The sequence below is a fragment of the Abramis brama genome (genome assembly GCF_963993115.1).
Source record: "Abramis brama genome assembly, chromosome: 15".
NCBI classification, from domain to species: domain Eukaryota; kingdom Metazoa; phylum Chordata; class Actinopteri; order Cypriniformes; family Leuciscidae; genus Abramis; species Abramis brama.
The window spans coordinates 24,801,619-24,826,213 of NC_139977.1; the positions used below are offsets into that span (position 1 = coordinate 24,801,619).

The 24,595-nt window shown below is 36.7% G+C and overlaps 3 protein-coding genes across 4 annotated transcripts in view; all 3 read left to right on the forward strand.

Moving 5' to 3' along the window:
- Positions 1-1,170: 1,170 nt before the first annotated feature.
- On the forward strand, positions 1,171-6,012 carry glulc (glutamate-ammonia ligase (glutamine synthase) c). The gene is made up of 7 exons (XM_084137580.1): positions 1,171-1,338; positions 1,575-1,773; positions 1,867-2,028; positions 3,078-3,224; positions 3,894-4,021; positions 4,144-4,343; positions 4,485-6,012. The coding sequence occupies exons 2-7, from the start codon at positions 1,605-1,607 to the stop codon at positions 4,795-4,797; spliced, it is 1,119 nt and encodes a 372-aa protein (XP_083993706.1). The 5' UTR covers positions 1,171-1,338; positions 1,575-1,604; the 3' UTR covers positions 4,798-6,012.
- A 1,200-nt stretch (positions 6,013-7,212) lies between these two features.
- On the forward strand, positions 7,213-13,006 carry LOC311097725 (glutamine synthetase-like; the record flags this gene model as incomplete). Its single annotated transcript, XM_084137581.1, has 6 exons — positions 7,213-7,381; positions 7,476-7,619; positions 8,568-8,714; positions 11,946-12,073; positions 12,196-12,395; positions 12,537-13,006. 6 exons carry the CDS (start codon positions 7,213-7,215, stop codon positions 12,832-12,834), a joined length of 1,086 nt encoding a protein of 361 aa, XP_083993707.1. The 3' UTR covers positions 12,835-13,006.
- Positions 13,007-15,414: 2,408 nt separating this feature from the next.
- The window catches only part of arrdc1b (arrestin domain containing 1b), a 39,845-nt gene continuing 30,664 nt past the window's right edge, over positions 15,415-24,595 (forward strand). Inside the window, exon 1 of one of the 2 annotated variants that reach the window (XM_084137577.1) lies at positions 15,415-15,549. In XM_084137577.1, the coding sequence (XP_083993703.1) occupies positions 15,432-15,549 (118 nt within the window). In that variant the 5' untranslated portion in view covers positions 15,415-15,431. Of the gene's footprint in view, positions 15,550-17,837; positions 17,970-24,595 lie in introns of those variants that run through there. The other variant, XM_084137578.1, reaches the window with a different exon arrangement.

The following is a 24,595-nucleotide window of genomic DNA, read 5'->3' on the forward strand; positions in this document are numbered from 1 at the left end:
CTGAGAAAAATGATGACGTGTTCAATACTTATTTCCCCCGCTGTACATACATAAAAAATTGTATTTAAAATTCCAATACCAATGATTACCCAATTATGAAAAATACCTGCAAGACATTATATAATCTACCATACCTCTTAATATGTGCAGAATGTTCAATTCAATGATAAATCCAGATATTCAAAAAAAGCTATTTCACATCTGATCTTTTACATATGTAACACACTTCTAAACTCTGTAAGCCACATCTCAAATTTAGGTACAAACACTTTGTTCCACGTCAACAAAATTGCCTTCTTTGCTATGTCATCTCATATTGTACCGTCTGGATTTGATTGAGACTATAGGCCTCCAAAGAAGGGGCCCGGCCTAATATTGCAACAGGAAGATATAGTGGGAATCAGCCTTTGAGTAAAAACAAAAGATCTCAGACAAGAAATGAGTCAATGTATTGTTGGACTTGCATTTAATACACAAAGGTGATAGAGAGTGATATATAGAATGTTACTTATATGAGAGCAGTGCAATCTATTCACAACTTTATTAAATCGGCTTTATTTTCATAAACACCTTCTGTGTTTAGCTTCTGCTTTTTAAACTGGTTTTGCCTGTTTATAGGTAACTTGTGGGAATAAGACTTGTGGTTCCCTTTAGTGAATGAAAAGCCAAACCCATTAGAAGAGGTTGTGTTCATAAGAGTATTTAGATATTATGTCTGTTCTGCAAACAAGCAGTTTCTATATAGTTTGCTTCATGATGTGCTTGCAGGGGTTTGAATTAATCAGCTTTAGTAATCAGGTTTTTTACAGCAAGTGTCTGTTCATATCAAAGTAAATGCTCGGTTCCTCTGTGCCTGGATTGTGCTGATGTCTCTTTGCAGTGGAAAAAAAGCCTCTCATTAAGCGTAGTGTGTAATTGTGTGTGCAGGAGAGCTGAGGTGAGAAAACAGTTGAGTAGATTGTTGTCACTGAAAATACTGGTCATGCACAAGTCTTCATTGCCTCAAGAGAAATCTACTATTGTATATTCAGCTTAACTATACTTATAAAATACCTGGTAATGCATCCCAGAAAAAACAAAAACAATTCATAAATGACAAGACAATCAGCAGCAGTATCGTAGCAATTACAGGAGAACAGGTTTGAATGCATTGGGGTGTAATGACTCATTTTGTTTAGTCATCACAGAATCAAATCTAAGAATGGAAATCACGCCCATCTTATGTTTCATCTCTCACACGTCATAACTTATTGATGACGGGCTTCTTAAACTCAACTGTTTCAGCACACAGGTCTTCATGTGTGGAGAGGAACTATTATATCATATTCACCTGTCTGAGTAAGTAGTACATTATGGTACTTTAATGAGCAGTAAAATGTGTAATCAAAGAAAATATAATGTTTTGATAAATCTATACAAATTTGTGGATAACGTATTGACAAACAGTACAATTTAAAGGTTTTTAGATAAAAATGTAATTATAATTAATATATTTAATTATAATGAATATTTATGATATTTTAACAAGCAACATTGACAGCATATTCGATGTTCTTCTTGTTTTGCTTCTCCAGATCCATTATTTACTGTAAATCTGGAGCAGTATGTCTTACGTATCTGACAGCTCTGGCCTCAACAAGGCACTGCGGCAGCAGTATCTCAGTCTGCCTCAGGGACACTTCTGTCAGGTCACTTACGTCTGGATTGATGGCTCTGGGGAGGGTCTGCGCCACAAGACTCGAACCATGGATTCGGAGCCAAAGAGCATAGCCGGTAGCAAGGTTTTGGTTTTACCTGAGCAGTTTCACTTTCTTTGTTTTTATCTCCAGCATTTTGTTAATTCTGGTTTTTCTTGTTCTTTGGCAGATCTGCCAGAATGGAACTTTGATGGTTCCAGCACAGGTCAGTCTGAAGGACGCAACAGCGACATGCTACTGATTCCCGTCTGCATGTTCAGGGACCCCTTCATTTTGGACCCAAACAAACTGGTCCTGTGTGAAGTGCTCAAGCACACCCGGGAACCTGCAGGTATGATTGGGAAACTGTAAAAAAATAAAAAAATAAAAATAAAATAAAATAAAGTAAATAATGCTAAAAAAAAATAATGCTAAAGATTTACATAATGTAGTTTTTGATTTACTTACTGTTTTGAGCCACATTCAAAAGGAGCACAAGCAATGCATCTTAGTGCAACTTTAAAAAACTTTCATTTTTAAAGTAATTGGTAAATTGGATTAATGCATTTTTAGTTCATGTAGGCCTGTATTGAATATTCTTTTTTTATTCAGTCTCATTCACCTGCTTCCCAGCATGCACTGGTGCATTAATAATGAATATGGTTACATTGTTTGGCAGTTTGCTAGTTTCATGTACATTGTTACGGACACATTTAGAAACTTATTTTCTTGTGAAATCAGAATGAGTTTGTTCCTCAACTCAAAATGATTGCTTGATGATTGCAAAATGATTGTTAATGCTTCATGTAATCACTTTTTAAGTTTGTTTACCATTATAAGGTTTTGTTGAATGCTTATTCCAATTTCTTATTAAAAAATGACACATTATTAAATCACAAAGTTTTTTCAAGTTGTATTACTTGTTGATAAAAGGAGTAGATTTGGTTAATCGAAGTTGTTAGTTGTTAAAATAGGGCAGATTTAAGTCATGGCAACTTGACATTTTAAGTTCATTGAAGGCATTTACTTATATAATTAAGTTTATGAAACAAATTCAAAAAGAAGTCATGCAAACTGTTGCCTAATTTTTAATTTAAGTTCTACAAGCACCATATTTTTTTAAACGGATTTTAAAATTTACAGAAAAATGTTTTAAGATGTTAATGGGTTAGTTGCGCACATCAGGTATTGATTACTAATACTGCTTTTTATATATATATATATATATATATATATATATATATATATGTAATGTTTCTTCTATATAATATGTATAACATTATATAGGAGAAACATTTCATGCAGGTGTCACACCATAAAACAAAATAGAGAAAGATGATGCTATCTTTTAAAATTGTGAAGAACTGTAGATGATTTGAACCCTGGTACCTTTTCTCTTAGAATCGAATCATCGTAACAGCTGTAACAAGGTCATGGAGAAGGTCAAAGATCTCCACCCTTGGTTTGGTATGGAGCAGGAATATACTCTCCTAGGTGTGGATGGACACCCTTATGGCTGGCCCAGACTAGGCTACCCCAAAAAACAAGGTGATCTGAATGTTTTTATGAGTTGTTACATCCACAGTCTAGGTTAAGGGCGCAACATGAAACAATGATCATTTGTAACACCTTATAATGCAATGAGAAAGGTCTTTGGTTTTAAAGGTGCTTTGGGGGATATTTTGAATAACACACTTACAATGTCCCTATAGCAGTGCAATTTTAGTATCATTGAGATAATATTATATTTATTAATATTTTAATAATAGATTTTATTTTTTTTATAGTTTGTCACTTTGTTGTGTTCAAATATGCTTATATGATTTTTATTCATTTTTATTTCAGTATTATTTCAGTTAATTTTGTACATCAAGTTAAATAAATGAAAAATGCTGCAACTAACTGAAATAAAATAAGTTTAAATAGTTTTTTCTTACATTTGTTAAATGTTTATTTTATTTCAAGTGAAATTTAAGTTTCAGATAGATGGCCAAAACAAAACAGGTTTTTGTGGCTCTCTGGTCCACACTCTTTTAGCCAATCAGAAAACACTCTCTGCCTGTGACTCGTTTTACATGTTCAGGTTTGCTGACATTTCTTTAGAGAGTTTTTATGTCTGATTTTGCAATAAAATGGCATCTGTGACACACTGTAAAAAAAAATTACATCCCCAAGTCAAAAATTTAAAGTGACAATTTTGTGTCTCTCTTCTGTCAGGTCCGTATTACTGCAGTGTTGGTGCTGACAGAGCCTTTGGCAGAGACATTGTGGATTGTCATTATAAAGCCTGTCTTTATGCTGGCATCAAAATCAGTGGCACTAACGCAGAGGTCATGCCCTCTCAGGTAACTACCATGAAGTTATTAGGTATTAGAGATACAGTAGACACTATTTATTTACAAAAATCTGTAGATCTCTATTATGTATGTACTGGATGGGCAGTGAGGATAGTTTACTCTCTCTGCAGTGGGAGTTCCAGGTGGGTCCATGTGAAGGAATTGAGATGGGAGATCATCTGTGGATGGCACGTTTCCTGCTACACAGGGTGTGTGAAGATTTCGGAGTGCTGGCCACCCTGGATCCAAAACCCATGACGGGAGACTGGAACGGAGCCGGTTGCCACATCAATGTGAGCACAGAGCAAATGAGAGAAGAAGGAGGAATTGAGTATGTACTCACTTATGCACACACACACACACACAATCATAAAAGTCAGAGACACTAAAGACATCTATAAAACAGAGAGTGTGAGTTGTGTTACAGTGTTATTGCCATGTCATCTAACCTCCATCGTCCTCCTCTCATCAGGCACATTGAGAAAGCCATCGAGAAACTGAGTAAGCGTCATGCAGAGCATATTCGAGTCTACGACCCACACGGTGGAGAAGATAACAAGCGTCGCCTCACGGGTCATCACGAGACCGCCAGCATCACTGATTTCTCAGCAGGTGTTGCTAACCGCGGGGCGAGTATCCGTATCCCTCGTCAGGTGGGTCAGGATAAATGTGGTTACTTTGAGGACCGCCGTCCTGCCGCCAACTGTGACCCATATGCCGTGACCTGCGCAATGGCCCGCACATGCATGCTGGAAGAGGGCAAAGACGTTCATGAACTTGAATAACACACCTTTGGAAACAAATAAGTTATTGTGAATGTTTAGACAGAGGGCACATTAACCTGTTATATTTGTCTGTAAATCATACTCGTTACTCAAATTAAATTAAAATTTTCATCTGAAGAATGTTTTATGACACATGACATGATCATACACCTTAGTATGCCTGATTCTCTGTACAATAGATCTCTTTAAAACCTGTCCAAGGTTAACAGCATTGACTCAGTCTCACAAAGAGAAAACAAAACACTACATTCCAAGTTAACTGCCACAGCAATGCAGAATATTTAGGTGAACAGGTTTTTATAATAGCCAAATTACCAAGGGTGTAAATACCAGTTGTAAAAGTAGTAACACAAGCTTATCAGTAAGCCCATTCATTACCCAAATGCCCAAAGAAGTGCACCAAATGTCCCCAAAAGGATAGCAATACCAGTAATTTTTGACCTTGTGTTGACATGTGTTGGTCCCTATGAGGAAAACAGCTTATAAATCATACATAAATGTAAAAATGCAGAAGGTTTTCTGTGAGGCCTGTGTTTAGAGGGAGGTTTAGGGGATACACTGTACAGATTGTGCCAGACCAAAAGGCTTGTACAAATATCTCTAGAGTTGTTTTGGGTCTATTCATGCACCCCAGGGGGTTACACCTGGTTTCAGGGGAGAGGAGAGAATTATCCGATATCTTGATGAGACACCACCCAAAGTTTTCAATCTATCTCATAATAATGACTGCAATAAAATTGAAACCTTTTTACTAATCGCACTGAGACATTTAAAATGATACCAAACATGAAAAGGAAAAAAACCAATAGATTTACATGATACATCATATGTGAGATACAGACATTCTGAGCGTACTTTCATTGACTTGAATCAGGGAGAAAGGAAGGGAGTAGGAGGAGGGGAAATGCATAGATAAACGAGGAGATAAGTTTGGGAAAGGCGGTGTCTTCTCGCCAGGGGTGTGTTTTTACTGGAGAGGATTTGATCTCAGTTTTTGTCTTAGTAGGAAAAACAAGTCATACGTGTCTTCAAAGTTTCTTTGGTTTTAGTGAAAAACGAATAGAATACAGAAGAAAAGAAAACACAGCAATACACACACACACACTTTTCAAAATCTTCAACACTAGTTCACAAACTGTAGTTCATAAGTATTTATGTTGTTTTGAGTCGTGGTGTCCATTGTAGTGGACGTAAAAATAAAAAATAAAAAAAATGAGTTGGCAAAAATCTTGTGTTTGAGATTAATTTCTACATTGAAGAAGAGTAAAAATCAAATCAAGCAGGTAAAAAAAAAATGCTCAGTGGAAAAATTCAGGTCTGAAGGGGAAGAACAAAACACTATTTATCTGACAATATGATTTGGCAAAAAAAGGTAAACTACAGCAGCAGGATTTATTTTACTATGCAAAAAAAAACAAAAAAAAATGCAAAGAAAAACAAAAAGCTCACAGGAAAAAGCATATTTTGTTGGTTCTCTGTTGTTTTTGCACTTGTTATTTTTATTTTTGTATGACAGCCAAGCCAAAACTTATGTCTGCACAATTTGGCATGTTTCATTGAGTTATCACAAATAAAACAAAGCAAAATGCTCACAAAATCTCTAACAAATTTTTAATACTTATATTTTTTCTAGACCGGACATCACTTTTGGCCACTACTGTACGTTTGCGCATACTGCCGTTCAAATGTTTTAGGGTATTTGGAAAATAAAATGTTTATTTAACAAAACAGTAAAAAAAAAAAAAAAAGTGTGAGTGTGTATATATTAGTGTCACATGATCCTTCAAAAATCATAATATGCTGATTTGGTGCCATTCAAACAGAGGATTCCTGGGAATATTTATAGATAATAGGCTCTTTTTTTTCTTTTTCTTTTTTGCAATGTGAGAAAGAAAGATTTAAACTCAAAATCAAAAATTTTCAGCAATAATTTACACAGTTAACTAATTACGAATGACAAAATAATTGATTAAACAGAAAAAAGTATGATTTTATAAAATAACAACATTTGAAACATTAACAACTTGCTCCAACCACACAATTGTGAAAAAGAAACACTATCCTAAGAATAGTTACAAAGATAATTCACACAAAAATGACTACTTCTGTCAAACACAAAGTATTTCTAAAAGATATTTTAAAAGAATGCCTCAGTGTTGTTTTGTCCATATAATGAAAGTCAGTGGGTCCGGTGTGGTGTGAACAACAATGCAGCAGTTTTAATGACAATAGCAGCTCTAAGGTTGCAGGTAAATTTTGAGGACCTCCTACAAGTGACAGAAGATATATTCGATGTGGATCTGTTTAGTTGTCATACCAGTCTCAGTGCAGCTTTGGAAAAACAGGAGAGAGCGAAAAGCGGTCAACAGACGAAGCATATTCATATTTTCTTTTGGATTTGTTGCATTATACAGTATGTCTTCCGTATCTGAAAGCTCACATCTTAACAAGTTCTTGCGGCAGAGATACCTCAGTCTTCCCCAAGGAGACTTCTGTCAAGTTACTTATGTCTGGATTAATGGTTGTAGTTTGGACCTGTGTAGCAAGACTCGAACCATGGATTCTGAACCAAAAGTCATAACTGGTACTACAGAAATATCTCCATAATGGGGTTTCTTGTGATTTTCATGTTTCATGCTTTGTTTTGTTTTACTTTTCTTTCTTCTTTTTTTTGGCAGATATACCAGAATGGGATTTCAGTCAGCAAGGATCCAGCGCTGAAATGCTTCTGGCTCCCGTCTGCATGTTCAGAGACCCCTTCCTTTTGGACCCTAACAAACTGATTCTTTGTGAGGTGCTCAAGCAGACCTGGGAACCTGCAGGTAAAATGGGCTGAAATGATGTGCTGAAATGTATAAAAATACTTCTAAAGCCCTATTCGGACGGGATTAACTTTACAAGGGTAGATGGAGTAATGTAATTTTACCACAGGACGTCTGTAATATTAATGGCCAATTCGCACAAGATAATTTATCTCAGTAAAATTAGCAGACGTGGGAGGGGTAATTCAATTTGCGCATCACCGTCACCTTCCTGTCGTCATGTGCGTATTACGTTGCTTCCTGATATCACATGCAAACATATATAACCAATATTTATGTATATGAAACAGTTATGTCCGGTCGAACGATGTATTAATTAACTTCAGATTGGATTGTGTTGGTAAAAGGCACTTACCAAATGCTAAAAGATGTTTCGTGCCTCTAACAAGTGCTTTAGATCTTCTTTCTGATCTGAATGGTATGTGGAAAACACTTGAGTTTTGCCACAGACTTGTCCCAGCGTCTAGAACGCAACTGAATGCTTTTTCAAGCGTCTCTATACTTGGAGTTGGGTTACTTCCAAAAACCGCGGAAAACTACTTTTAAACAGGAAATGACAAAATATTTACGTACATATTTACAGCAGGTCTATTCGCACGGGATTAGTATTACCTGAGGCAATTTTTCCGGACCTTTTTACTGAAGGTAAAAGTCGCCGTAATCTTTACTGACATTGTCCATAATGATTACTGAGATGGCACATTCGGACAGGACTAAAATCACAGAGAAGCTCTGGTAATTATTACCCCATCTCTCCATGTTAAACTCCCGTCCGAATAGACATTGGGTTAAAAATCTTCTACTTCAACATTGGTACTGTTGCTCAGCTGGTAGAGGATCAGTATGAAAAGTTTTACACCATAGGCTATATTTATTTACATTTATGTAAATGTTGTAAAACTAAATACTGATCAAAATACTACAGTGTCTTGTTTTTTTCTCTCTTAGATTTGAATCATCGTAACAGCTGTAACAAGGTCATGGAGAAGGTCAAAGATCTCCACCCTTGGTTTGGTATGGAGCAGGAATATACTCTACTAGGTGTGGATGGACACCCTTATGGCTGGCCCAGACTAGGCTACCCTAAACCACAAGGTGATCTGAATGTTTTTATTTGTTGTTACATCCACAGTCTTGGGTGAAGGTCCAACATGAAGTATCAGTAAACATTAATACTGTAATTCCTCTCTTCCCCTCAACAGTAAATGTGGTTGAGAGTTGGCCAACCTCGATCTAAACAGCAAACAATTAAGTCAAAAATAATATAAAGATTATATACATGAACTGAAGCAAATATGCTACTTTGCGTATACGAGTATGTATGTATGCAGGGCTTGACATTAACTTTTTTGCTCTCTGCTTTGACATCGATACCACAGGGAAAAACTGCCGTATAGATATTTTTAATATCATCTCATAATTTGGCAGAAAGTATATTAGCTCGTTCCCTGCCAGCATTTTTTCAAAAAAGTTGCCAGCTACGCCAGCGTTTTTGCGCATTTTCAAACAAATTTCATGGCCCCCAGAATATTTTGTTATATGAATATTTGAACATGCAATATATATATATATATATATAATATAAAAGAGCAGACCCTCTGCTCTTAAGAAAAAAAAAGAAAAAAAAACCTTTTATTCTAGCTCAGTGCGCTCCTTTTTTCAATCAACACTTGAATATGTAAGTTTCATAAAAAAGCAACATTTTGAGCAAAAAGCTGAGAATTGTTTTGTCAAAGACTACATCCAGATCAGATCCAGAACGATGTGTAGATTGAGTCCATCAACACCCCCAAAGCTTCACAGTCATATAGCTAATCCTGGGTCAACATTTTATTCTGTAACATAAGGCAGTTTTGATTTATACTGTTTAATGTTGAAGATCGCATTATTTTACATATGCAGCTGCTAATGCTGGGGCCACACCACAAGATATTCGGGCTGATTTCTCCCCTTCCGATAATCATAAGTGAAGTCCCGATTATCTTGATGGTTCTACAGATTAATTTATCAGATTTCCCTGTGGTGTGTGAGGTGTGTTCAGAGTGACCAAACCTGCTCGCAGGAACGTCGGAGCCGCCCCGATCACGAATCGTAAATATTCAACATAAGAAATCCTGATTTGTGGGGGAAGTGGAAAGGAACCACGAGGACAAACGCGCACGTAACGTTACTGTTGATTATGGTTGGAACGAAACGATACCCAATCAGAAAGCGAGCAAACAGAAGACGAAAGTATAACAACCGCAGTCATGTTGCATTTACATGTAAACTCCACAACTTCACCCAAACCCTTTTCCAGATATTTTAGTATCAATATATATTGAGAAATCGATATTTTTGCTAGAATATGATAATCAATGACTAGTTAATTCCATATCAGCTAGGCATAAATTCATCAACTAACCATTCAGAAATGTCCTGTTGCATTCTACATGGTGTGACATCTTCTTGAGTCTCTCCATCATTGTCCGACTCCGGTTTGAACATAAAAGGCTAAAAGATTTTGAAATTCTCAGTGTGTGTCTGTGTGAGGTAATCGAAGATGCTAACACACAAGCTCTTGAAGCTCCACCCTCTGTGCCGGGAGCAGCAGCTCATTTGCATTTAAAGGGACACACACACACAAACTGAACGTTTTTGCTCACCCTCAAAAAGTGACAATTTTAACATGATATAAAAAATATCTGTGAGGTATTTTGAGCTAAAACTTCACATACACACTCTGGGGACATCTGAGACTTATTTGACATCTTGTGATAAGGGCATTATACCACACCTTTAAGGTGCTGAGGGACAGATATTGGTTAAGTTTTACTTAGTATGTACCAGGGGCGATTCTAGGATTTTAATTTTAGGGGGGCTCAGCCCCCAATGAGGAAAAAAAAAAAGTTAGTTTATGGTCTAATGCTCATTATTAACTAGTTTCATTCATTCATCCAGTAACATGCATATGGCAGGGTTTTAGAATCACTGAGGTCCTAAATGTGAGGTATTTAGGGGGGTTCGGGGGCATGCTCCCCCGAGAAAATTTTGATTTCTCTGATCTACATATGTGCATTTTAAGATGTTTTGAAGGCCAAAAAAATTGGATAACAACAGCTTTAAAACCATGTGCGGGCAGCTGTTTATTTTCACACCTCATCAGCATCACACTCTTTTTCTCTTTGTTTTTATCTTGCTCTGTCTTTTCCCCTCCTAAAGCTGAGCTTTGACTGATATAGGCTTTTCATTTTTGTCTGTCAGTGAAGAAAGTAAACATAGGGTCAACTGGTAGGTTGATTTATGAATCATTTTCTCAGACAAAGCTACCAGGAAAGCTAGGTAACTAAGTTTATTAAATTCATTCACAATATGTACACATTCATTATTGATCTAGTCCTAATACATGGCCGTAGACAGGGCTTTATAATCAAAGAGGTCATACATTTGAGGTTGTTATGGGGTTAAACATTTTTATTTCTCTGATATGTGCATTTCAAGACGTTTGAAGGCCAAAAAAGGATAAGAAATATATTTAAAACCCGCTCTTTCCTCATCTCCATCACTCTGTCTTTTTCTCTCAGTCTCCTGATCTTGCCCTGTCTCTAATTCCCCTCCTAAAGCTGAACTTTTTTAATTTACTGAAGGCTACAAATTGTATTATATTAATTCTCAACATGTACACATGCATTATTAATCTTGTGCCTATGAAAACGGCTTTGTCAATGTTTCTTGTCCCCTCACAATGACATAATTACACACGTTATATAGGCCTATTTTCAGCTCAAAATGGCGAGAATAGACAAAAGTTTATTAGTTTTCTAATTATTTTTGTCATTCGTTTAACATTTATGACCTAAAAAACTGTCAAATATAAAAAATTTAGTTTAGCTACTTACATCTTAACTCGCACTATAAACTGAAGCGTCAGTCGTGCTGCTAAAATTCCATGTAAAATTCGCGCTCAGCAGCTTCTGTGAACATAAAGCCCGCCTACTTTGATTTGATTGGTCATCTCAAATATTCTGACATTGACGAGAAGTGAAAGACCAATGAGGCTCAGATGAACAAACACCACACACACACGCCTCTGTTTCTGACCTGCGCTCTGCTTGGCGCTGCTGCGGATTGAAGATGAAGAACATTATTTAACCTTGTCAAAGACGAACAAAAATTTTAGAATAACAACATTTCTTACTCCAAGTTTTAGGGGTGCTGAGCTTCTTTTTAGGGGTGCTGAAGCACCCCTAAAAAGGGGCTAGCCTCGCCCATGGTATGTACCAAAGTCTTTTATGGCTTATGTCCTGTAAGGCTTTTTCTTAATCACAATTTTTTTTATTTTGTCAGGTCTGTATCACTACAGTATTGGTGCTGACAAAGCCTTTGGCAGAGACATTGTGGATTGTCATTATAAAGCCTGTCTTTATGCTGGCATCAAAATCTGTGGCACTAACGCAGAGGTCATGCCCTCTCAGGTAACTACCATGAAGTTATTAGGTATTAGAGATACAGTAGACACTATTTATTTACAAAAATCTGTAGATCTCTATTATGTATGTACTGGATGGGCAGTGAGGATAGTTTACTCTCTCTGCAGTGGGAGTTCCAGGTGGGTCCATGTGAAGGAATTGAGATGGGAGATCATCTGTGGATGGCACGTTTCCTGCTACACAGGGTGTGTGAAGATTTCGGAGTGGTGGCCACCCTGGATCCAAAACCCATGACGGGAGACTGGAACGGAGCCGGTTGCCACATCAATGTGAGCACAGAGCAAATGAGAGAAGAAGGAGGAATTGAGTATGTACTCACTTATGCACACACACACACACACAATCATAAAAGTCAGAGACACTAAAGACATCTATAAAAGAGAGAGTGTGAGTTGTGTTACAGTGTTATTGCCATGTCATCTAACCTCCATCGTCCTCCTCTCATCAGGCACATTGAGAAAGCCATCGAGAAACTGAGTAAGCGTCATGCAGAGCATATTCGAGTCTACGACCCACACGGTGGAGAAGATAACAAGCGTCGCCTCACGGGTTTTCGTGTGTTCTCCAGCATCACTGATTTCTCAGTAGGTGTTGCTAACCGCGGGGCGAGTGTTCGTATCCCCCTACATGTGGCTCAGAAAAAATGTGGTTATTTTGAGGACCGCCGTCCTGCCGCCAACTGTGACCCATATGCCGTGACCTGCGCAATGGCCCGCACTTGCATGCTGGAAGAGGAGGGAGTTTGAAATAATTGAAATAATGAATTGAATTCCACAACTGAAATAATGGAATTTTGGAGACAATAAATAATGGTTGTTTACAATGTTAGAATGAATACTCATTTAATATTGCATACATTTATCTTAATTCTTTACATTTTTAGAATAAAAATAAAAATAAATAAAAATAAAGATCAAAAAAATAAAACAATATATAAACCAAAACTTGGCTTGAATTCTATCACTGATGAGTGACCATAATAAAACATTATCTGGTAACACTTGCAATAGTTAGCCTACACTTACAAAAGTTTCATAAATTAGCTAACTACATTAGTTAACATGAACTAACAATGAAAAATACTTCTAAAGCATTTGTTAATTTTCAACATTTTATTAATATTATTTAATAGAACTGAGCTAACATGAACCAACAATGAACAGTTGAACAGTTTTATAAACAAACGTTAACAAAGATGAATAAATACACACACACACACACACACACACACACACACACACACACACACACACACACACACACACACACACACACAAATTACTCATTGCATTAAAGTTAACTAATGAGAGATTATTGTAAAGTGTTACCCATTATCTCAAATCTTTGTTACATGCACACAAATGTCCCTTGGTGTGATTGCTGTTCTTTTTGCTGTCCATAAGAGGGCGTAATAGGCAAGAATTTGTAATCACCTGTTTTGTGGAAAAGATTCCCGAGGAGAAACCTTTTTATTCACGTTTTAATAACGCAGCTCTATTAATCAATATCTCAGTGTTTTTTTGTTTTGTTTTGTTTTTTCATAAAAAATGTCTAAACATCCATTAAACAAGATAATATGTAGCCCTTCCTCAGAATAAAATTGGCAAATTATATTAATAGGCTATTGTTTTTTTCAAAAATAGGCCTATTTAATGTTTCCTTATTCAATTTTGACGTTTTGTTTGTTTAAAGCATTAACTTTCTAAAACTAAAATTACTGTTTCATATTATAATACTTGTAATGTAACTTAGGCAATATATAGATGTAGATGCCGATAGGCCCTACAATAAATCTTAGACGCTGATGTGGGTTAGACTTTCTACCTCTTATCTTATATTGCGAACAAATGCCAATTTGAAATAATTGTTTTAAAACTCATTCATTCGAATGGTTTTAATAAAATTGCTATTTTTCTCCATTAGCCCTATAACTGAATCTGGACTGCACAAAGTAGACCTCTCAGAATAAGACTAAATGCTGATGTCTGCAAGCACAGGAGATGGATTTAAAGTGGCTTCTATTTTCAGCAGATGAGTGATGTGTGGAGCGCAGGAGTGTGTTCAGTCCAGTCCCCATCATGAGGTGAATTTATTATTCCCAGAACAATGGCAGAAGGGATGTCTGTTCATTTTTATAAACGCTTGTGTCGCTGTGGATTTCTGCTGTGTTCTGCTGATAGGCTACTTGTTGGTTTATGGAGAAAGCACATGCAGGTTGCACATTTACATCACAGCAGTATGTGGGTCAATGACGTGACACTCATTTTTTGTTTGTCAAACTCAATTAAGTTACTCAAAAATACATAAGAATTACAACAGAGATAAAATCATTTCTTGGATACACATATTTTATAATGAACATGCTGTCAGTGGAGCTTGGTGTAACAGAGAATGTAAACAAGAAAGTCTCATTAAAAGTTCTTAAAATTTATTTTGGAATAAAATTGATTTTACTGAATATTATTTATCATAAAATCTGCTTATTTTTTAAAGTAGTTTTGATTTAATATATTAAATATGGGTTGTGGGAGGGTTTATATTGAGACAATCTGTTACTGACTGTGTTTCACTTAACTCAGTTTTCACTCAGTTTTCATCCGCATTATTGGGAAAAATGCTCACCCCATGCAAGAGGTTGCTGCCTTAAATTTTTAAGTACAATCAATGTACATCTTTCAGTCATTTCAACTTAAATTACATTAAACTGACTTAAAAAGGTGGGCTTATGTCTCACACAGGACGAAGACATAAAAATGTTTTCGACTTAAAAAATGTTGAATTTTGTATAACTTGTATAAATAAAAAGTTTAAAATTGCTTCATTTAATTTAATGAGTTAAAGCGATGTAAAAACATATGTTGTCATAACTTATTGATCATATATATTTTTACAGTGTATGTAGCCTATTCAAGGTGTATTTCAAGGTGTAACTGAACATGTTTATCAATACTAGTAATTAAATAAAATTTCTGCTGTTGAAAATTATATAAACTTTTTCCCCCCAAAGAAATTATGAAAACTGACATCATCACAGACATTTGTTTTTGACTTGTTAAAATCTTTTGGAATGATAATGATTTGGGTTTTTTCGTGGCAATTTTCTAGAAAGTTCATCAGCATCAAAATATTAAATACATTATAGGCTGTTAGACGATCATTTGAAACAACCTCGAGGATCATAAAGAACAGGGGGAGCCTGACTGACAATCCCGATGACGTCAGCGCTCGTGGATGGGCGGAGAGAATGAGAGCCGCAGGTGGGACGTGAAGCTGGACGCTTTCACCCGTAGTTTTACCGACGATCTCGTCCTCCGTGAGTGTGTGAGTGGTGCTTCTGAAAGACATGGGGAAGCTTCAGGAATTCGAGATTACTTTCACTAATAGCAAAGTGGTCTACAACCCCGGTGAATCCATATCAGGAACTGTGAGAATTAAAACAAGCCACTCCTTACAGTTTAAAGGTAAGCGACGCGTGTATCGCCTATCTTAGGCTGCATATGGTTACAATTGGAAAATTGAAAACATTATAATCATGCAAAATGTGCATGAACAGCACAGATGGTGAGCTCCAGGGTTTCCCCCGTTCAAGTAAAACGAGGGTGTTAAAATAATGCATGTCAGCATGGACGTGTCGCAATATAAACGTGTTGCATGTTTGCATGTTGACATTCAGCATGCGTTTCATATATAGGCTATAGTGTAATACTGATTCAGATGTGGGGTTTTATGGAAAAGGGGACTTGTGATCAGATAGGGCATCGACGTCTAGACTCGTGTTTTCATGAACGTCAATGGACATCCTGTTTCTTTTGTGATGCTGGTTTCGGTCCGATTGCACAATCACACCCAAACCGCTTCTGGATCGAGTGCGTTTCAACAGGTTTGTTTTGAATTGTCATCAATTGGTTTCCATCTTTAAACGTCCACAAATACGTTCATATTCAGTGGCAGACGAAAATATCCTAGCGTTCACTCAGGAAGCGCATTCAAAACGTCTTAAAACCCCACGAAACGAAAAGGGTTAGCCGAACCCGTCAAATACCGCTAATTATTGCAACGAAAAAAATAATTGCTTCAAAAAGTTAACTGTGTTTGGTCGACTGTACTTCACCCATGAAAGAAAATACATCCATCCAACCTTTTTTATTTTATTTTATTTACAACTTTTAAGCCTTAAATCGGCATGAAACGGAAGTTGAAATTGTCTTTTTTTCCTATTGTCACATATATCACAGGCTTCTTAAACAAACACACAAAAAAATTAGGCATTAACTTGATTTTGTCAATCAGGAGTTGATTGGACCGTTGGAAGTTTGTCGTTTGCTTTAGACCTTATTCACAGCAGCGCCATCTTTGGTTTTTAACGGGAATGAAAGCGAGGCTGTGCCTGTGACATACATCTCTTTAGTGGGTTGTACAACTATTTAATGTTTTTAGATTGTTCTGCTGACCAAACACTGCAAACATATCTTTCCAATAAATTTCAGTATACAAACTCCTGACAAATATGAGATGTGGAAAATTGTAAGTTATCCAGGAGCTTTATACAGCTTTTTACAGCGGTTGCTATTAAAGTCTATTCCTCACAGCCTAGCTTTCATACCTGTCATGGCGCCGCCCTGAACAAGTATGCTGCCATGCGCCATCTTTAGAATTTTGTGTTTGAACTTCCGTTTTTGCAGTGTCTCTGTATATTTCTATGGAATTGCTGTCGAAGGGTAATTAGCTGGTGAAGTGGATTTACTTGTTGTAGAGTTAACGAAAGTTATCTTGAGCATTGTAATGTTTGAAGCTGATGCCTTAACAAATGTCAGTAGACTGGGAAGATTTTAAAACAAGCTTTGGTAAAACTTTATTTTACAGTGTCCTTGTTACATATGTTACATGTGTTACACATAGTAATTACAGTTAATTATGCATAATTGCATGCAACTAACCCTCAACCAAATCCTAATCCTACCCAAACCCTATAGTAAGTAGGCTGCATGTTGGTAATTAATATTACAGTACTTCAATATATAATTACACTGTAACAATGACACCTTAAAATAAAGTGTAGCCTAACCCAAGCTTTTCATTCATAAATCCGTAAGATCTTACCTTCATGCTGTGGAAATATAAACACAACGAGCGTCAGAGAAGAGATGTTGCTGCAAGAGGGAGTGGAAGTTAGTTTGATAGAAGATCAGGGGACATGAATTAAAACATGAACATGATGTGAATGGATAAATAATTTATAATAAAAATGTAAATATTCCATTAAAAAAAGCAAGAATTGTCCATTTTGATTTAATGGTGACTTTAACAAGGTGGTCAAGACCCAGTATTCACAACCCCCTTTTTCCCCACTAACCAAATTTTTGCATACTGGTCAATGGGGAAAGAGATAAGAAAGTAGGTTAGACAAGGTACTTTTCACACTGGTTGAATGCGTACAAAGAATGCATTGTAAGAGTTTTCACTGAACTGTTGGGCTTTAGTGTGTAGGCGAGACTTACAGTACAGACACACGAGAGAAAAAGATTCCAATGAAACAACCCTGTAAGCTTATTTTCATTTGTGTTATTCCCCTTATTGTTTGCATCCACACTTGAGACTAAGCTGATGTATGAAATTGTTGTGAATTTCAACTCAACTCTAGGACCCCACCCTTATTGTGACACTTACAGTATAAAAAAATTTATTGACGCTCTGTGGTCATGTTTCTGTTCCTCTCTGTTGTTCCTGTCAACAGTGAGAAAGAGGGGTTTTTTTGCATTTGATCACACTGTGGATTGGAACAATGTTTTTGCCTGCTGTAGTGTTTATCAGTGGAATGCATGGTTTTACATTTACATTTATGCATTTGGCAGACGCTTTTATCCAAAGCATCGCATGCAAGGTACACATTTTAAATTTTTATCAGTTCTTGCTTTCCCTGGGAATCGAACCTATGCCCTTGGTGTTGCAAGCACCAAGCTCTACTGTTTGAGCTACAGGAACGTTTTATGGCATGAGGTCATGTGACTGGTGTGATTAGTCATTCTCAGCTGGCACTTTAATTCATTTGGGCTTCCTGCAAGTCCTATGTTAGTATTTTTTGGGAATTGGCTTGGAGCGCCCTTCACCTTGATTTATAGGGTGACACCGCTTTCAACTAAAACCGGAAAACTTTTTATACGTTTTGGCCGTTGTGTTTGTTCATTTGTGACAACTGTGTTTTTGGCGCCTGAAAGCGCAAACATTTGAAAACGGGTTTCAAAGTGCAAGTTTTTGAAAACGGTACTGTTATCCACTCCGTGTAAACTACAAAAATGGCAATTTGTGAAAACTGTGATGTCATGCACGTGTGTATTACGTGTTCAGTCTATAGGCGCGTAGTGTTTCTTTACAAAGTGACATCGCCAGGCATCCATAATACAGCTTTTTTAGTCGTTTTCGCAGATCCGTGTGAACGGGGATCGTTTTGACAATGTTGTCGTCTATATGCGAAAAACGGAAAGGAAAAACCTTTCTGTTTTTAGTACATCAGTGTCGTGTAAACGTACCCTTTATGTGGGAAAAACTCCTCTAATGTGGCTTTGTGGTGTTCCCTCCAGCAGGCATTTTTGCATTACACATTTAAAAATAAAGGTTCTTTATTGGCATCTGGTTCAATGCAGAACCTCAATGCAACAAAACATTGTAAGATTCTTTATAGTGGAAAAAGGTTCTTCGGATTATTAAAATGTTCTTCACATTAAGAAAAAAAATATTTTGTTGTTCAACTGTTCACTGAAAGGTTCTTTGGGAAACCTCAAATAGTTTTTACCATGGTTCTTCACTGGTATCGCTGTGAAAACCGTTATATTGAGTGTAGCATAACAAAACTGCTAGATGATTTGAATAATGGGTATTAAAGGAATAATTCATCCGAAATGTAAAGACATTGTGCCTAACTTCATACAGTTTTCTAACCTTCATGAAGTTAAATAAATGATGAAACAATTTATTTTTTGGATACTTTAAAAAATGGCAATGTATTTCCTGGTCCTTTAATTAGATGTTAAAACTACCAAATCCAAACAAGCCATGTTTTTTTTTGCTCATCAAAACGCATCAATGTCATATTATACTGCACTCTTAAAAATAAAGGTTCCAAAAGGGGGTTTTCACAGCAATGCCATAAAATAACCATTTTGGGTTCCTCAAAGAACAGTGAAGAGTTCTTAAAAGAACCACTTTTTAGAACATTGGAATAATCTAAAGAACATTTTTCCACTATAAAGAACTGGATGTTAAAGGTTCTTTGTGGAACCACAAATACCAATAAAGACATTTATTTTTAAGAGTGTGCTCATGGACCTGAATACTTTCCTTATAGTGTCTTGCTGCAAAGTGGAAGACGTGATGTTGTTACTCCGAGAACAGCTGTGCTTTTCAATTTACATTGCCCACTATGTTTTATTAAAAAGCAGCTGACTCATTCTTTGGCTCTATTATCTGTCTTTTTTTTTTTAGTCTGGCAGCTTTGATAAAGGGTCCTATCATGGACCTGATGAGTGTGAGAGACAGTGACATTTTTTTCCGCCTGCGTGGCTCTGCATATCTTATTTAATGAAAATGAAAAGTGTGCTGTGAATATTAAAGTGTAAGTCTCTTTCAGTGCATACACATACACCCTTCCATTGAAAGAGGGTCTCTTATTTACATCACAGCCGATATTCAGTGTATAAGGTTACTGGTCAGCAACTGAACAGGCAAGACAGTCTCAGCTTTGGCAGAAGACATGCATAATCCTTCTTAACTATGAAAGGGCTTTAGACTGTTTTTAATCAGTCAGTTACAGAAAACCCCAAAGAAGACATGATTGCTTGAATCTGAAATGGTTAGAAACTTGAGTTAGAAATGGTTTTAGTACTGTAGTGTAAAACTGTACAGCCTTGCATGAACATCAATGTACATCAATTTGCACTGTGAAGCTTTTCATTCGACCCTTTGAGACATGTGTGATGTGATTTGTGGAGAGAAAATATCCTTAGTGTTTTGTTTAAATATAAACATTGACTTTTGTCCCGTCAATTTTAGACATAGATGCATTTAATACATTTTTTCTTCATGGGAAATTAGATGGAAAATATTGATGACTCGTTTTGTTTGCAATTCAATTTGTGATTATTTTTTTCTTTTTCAGATTTTTCATTTGAATAGCTGGTTTGCTGTGCTGTACAATTTGGCCAAAAATGTTTGATTATAAATCAATATTGACTAAATAATGCTAATAATAAAACATATTATTACTAAAACAAATATCACACCATAAAATAAAAAAAATATTTATAATATAATATTTCACTGTAAAAAAAAAGTTTTTTTACGTATTTAAGAAAAAAAGTATTAATATTATTATTTTTATTTTACATTATAACTGTCGGTAAAAAAATGTTGACCGTTAGTACAGAGTTCAGGGGTATATTCGATACCCGCTGATAGATGCTTTTATCAAACTCTCTCATTCGTGTTTTTAAGCGCTCTCTGAGTGTCAAAGGTTTCTATTTACACCATGTTTTTACATGCGTTGAGCTTTGTAGCCAATCACAATCATATCCATTGAGCATGTGAATGCAATAGCCTACAGTGAGGAAAATAAGTATTTGAACACCCTGCTATTTTGCAAGTTCTCCCACTTGGAAATCATGGAGGGGTCTGAAATTGTCATCGTAGGTGCATGTCCACTGTGAGAGACATAATCTAAAAAAAAATAATCCAGAAATCACAATGTATGATTTTTTTAACTATTTATTTGTATGATACAGCTGCAAATAAGTATTTGAACACCTGTCTATCAGCTAGAATTCTGACCCTCAAAGACCTGTTAGTCTGCCTTTAAAATGTCCACCTACACTCCATTTATTATCCTAAATTAGATGCACCTGTTTGAGGTCGTTAGCTGCATAAAGACACCTGTCCACCCCATACAATCAGTAAGAATCCAACTACTAACATGGCCAAGACCAAAGAGCTGTCCAAAGACACTAGAGACAAAATTGTACACCTCCACAAGGCTGGAAAGGGCTACGGGGAAATTGCCAAGCAGCTTGGTGAAAAAAGGTCCACTGTTGGAGCAATCATTAGAAAATGGAAGAAGCTAAACATGACTGTCAATCTCCCTCGGACTGGGGCTCCATGCAAGATCTCACCTCGTGGGGTCTCAATGATCCTAAGAAAGGTGAGAAATCAGCCCAGAACTACACGGGAGGAGCTGGTCAATGACCTGAAAAGAGCTGGGACCACCGTTTCCAAGGTTACTGTTGGTAATACACTAAGACGTCATGGTTTGAAATCATGCATGGCACGGAAGGTTCCCCTGCTTAAACCAGCACGTCAAGGCCCGTCTTAAGTTTGCCAATGACCATTTGGATGATCCAGAGGAGTCATGGGAGAAAGTCATGTGGTCAGATGAGACCAAAATAGAACTTTTTGGTCATAATTCCACTAAACGTGTTTGGAGGAAGAAGAATGATGAGTACCATCCCAAGAACACCATCCCTACTGTGAAGCATGGGGGTGGTAGCATCATGCTTTGGGTTTTTTTTCTGCACATGGGACAGGGCAACTGCACTGTATTAAGGAGAGGATGACCGGGGCCATGTATTGCGAGATTTTGGGGAACAACCTCCTTCCCTCAGTTAGAGCATTGAAGATGGGTCGAGGCTGGGTCTTCCAACATGACAATGACCAGAAGCACACAGCCACGATAACCAAGGAGTGGCTCTGTAAGAAGCATATCAAGGTTCTGGCGTGGCCTAGCCAGTCTCCAGACCTAAACCCAATAGAGAATCTTTGGAGGGAGCTCAAACTCCGTGTTTCTCAGCGACAGCCCAGAAACCTGACTGATCTAGAGAAGATCTGTGTGGAGGAGTGGGCCAAAATCCCTCCTGCAGTGTGTGCAAACCTGGTGAAAAACTACAGGAAATGTTTGACCTCTGTAATTGCAAACAAAGGCTACTGTACCAAATATTAACATTGATTTTCTCAGGTGTTCAAATACTTATTTGCAGCTGTATCATACAAATAAATAGTTAAAAAATCATACATTGTGATTTCTGGATTTTTTTTTTTTTTTGATTATGTCTTTCACAGTGGACATGCACCTACGAAGACAATTTCAGACCCCTCCATGATTTCTAAGTGGGAGAACTCGCAAAATAGCAGGGTGTTCAAATACTTATTTTCCTCACTGTATCAGAGGTGCTAGTAAGTTGTTCAGAATCTGAAAACACCTCTGAACCTTTGTTTCCTTCAATCCTTTCATTATAACCAACATAGTGTAAATACAATGTAAATAAATGATTCATTGTACAATTAAAATAGCTTTTTTATTATAACGTAGTGAGTTTTAGAGATTGGCAGCCTTTGTGATTACTTCTCTTGCTTTCTGTTCATTACCCATTCACAATCTGAATACAAGTTTAGTTTTTCATGCTTGTAAGTACACTCCCAAAATTGGTAAAGAGAGCCGTGAAATTTTACTGGTAATGGTACTGACTAGTGAAATTTTGGTACCGTGATGACCTTAATAGGAAATATGTCAACAAATGTTAGTTATGCAAGCATTGTGTCATGTTCATTTTGTATGCTTTAATACATTCAGCCTGGTATCAAATGCATATTTTTGATTGCGATAAGCTTGTTTGTAATGCTCTAGAGCCTTTGTGTCTCAAAAGACACTCACATAGACAAGCCCCTCTATTCATTAGCAGTGTACTGACTGCCCTGTAAGACAACACCACTGATACCAACATGATGCCACTCTGTCTCACGCTGTGTGAGTGTTTGTGAATAGATTCACTCCCTATTTCTTATTATAACAGTGCATTTGTCACATTAACAGGCAGTACACCCTTGTTTGTGTTTAAATATTTGCCACTATTGAACACAAATATTAAGTTAAGCCAGCAGCTGTTTGTCCCTTTCATAATGGGAATCGCAGGCCTCAAACATCAACAACAACAACTTTTATTTTGGAGGAAGGAAGGTGTTTTTTGAGTATTCACCTCCTTACTGTTCCTAAGTATACAGGATGAGTTTAGAGCAGGTCAGAGCGTTTATCTAAGGTCCTTCTAAGGACAAAACCTGAATGTTTAGCTTCAAATGGAAGTTTAGTGGACAAACTAGCTTTCATTTGTAAATTTAAAGCTATTTTGGAGAAGTCAAGCTCCAAAGAGAACCATTAAAGTAGTCTGATGACTTTTGCGCTATATTCCAAGCCTTCTGAAGCCACACAATTTACGCCATTTTAATTGCTAAAAATCTTACCCTTCACCATAGTTCTCAAATCTCATTCATGTTTATGTATATTCCAATATGAGAACAAATTGCCCGGTTTTACCATCGTTGAGCTCAAACCTGTCCTGAAACATCTTGATGTGACATAAATTCAACCTCATAACCAGTTAATTTCAGCTTCATTTCTATTCAAAACAAGGCCCTTGTTGACTCCTTTTCTGTGTTCATTCAAGGGTATAAACTAGGTATATAGGTTAACACAGAGTTCACAAGAACTCCATGACCACTTCTGCTTGCTGCAAATAGCAAATGTACACTCATAGTAAGAATATGCTCAGGGTCATCAAACCCCTTCCTAAGAAGATGTCTATTTTTGGGATTTTGATAAGACAGATTTGTCCACACTGTCTTGCTGAATGAGGGATGCAGCTGTAGCGTTTGAAACGAAGCTGAGGACTTTTATGTTTGCGACTAATGGCGCTCTCAACTCCTTTAATGACTGTTTTTAAGTGTACGCTTGCAGCTCATTCTCAAGCAATAATGAGTAATGTAGGACACACGCACGGTACATATGTATATTCCAATATGAGAACAAATTGCCCGGTTTTACCATCGTTGAGCTCAAACCTGTCCTGAAACATCTTGATGTGACATAAATTCAACCTCATAACCAGTTAATTTCAGCTTCATTTCTATTCAAAACAAGGCCCTTGTTGACTCCTTTTCTGTGTTCATTCAAGGGTATAAACTAGGTATATAGGTTAACACAGAGTTCACAAGAACTCCATGACCACTTCTGCTTGCTGCAAATAGCAAATGTACACTCATAGTAAGAATATGCTCAGGGTCATCAAACCCCTAATGTGTCTAGACTTGGGGGATGTTTTTCAAATTAGAACTATTCCTTTTAATTAACACTTTGCAGTCATGGATGGGAATAATTAAATTTCTCTCTTTTTTATGGAATATTCTGGGTTCAATTGACAGAATTTGTGGCATTATGTTCTTTAAAAACAAATGCTGTTGATTGTACGGTGCCCCGTGCATGACATGCAGGAAAAAATATGTATAATCGTGGCCATGAATTAACAAATCGTTTTACTAAATTGTTCCCTCGTTTAGTTAAATAAAAACGAGAGACCGAATTAATACAATGTGGCCACCATTTACTAAATCGAGGGAATGAATTATTATATTTTGTGTGCACAATTTAGTAAAATGAGGGAATAAATACAAATTCTTAATTTGTGGCCAATGATA

Coding starts and splice junctions, on each gene's coding strand:
- glulc (XM_084137580.1), top strand. CDS start 1,605: ATGTCTTACGTATCTGACAGCTCTGGCCTCAACAAGGCACTGCGGCAG. Junction 3,225..3,893: donor AGGCTACCCCAAAAAACAAG/GTGATCTGAATG, acceptor CTCTTCTGTCAG/GTCCGTATTACTGCAGTGTT. Junction 4,022..4,143: donor CAGAGGTCATGCCCTCTCAG/GTAACTACCATG, acceptor CTCTCTCTGCAG/TGGGAGTTCCAGGTGGGTCC.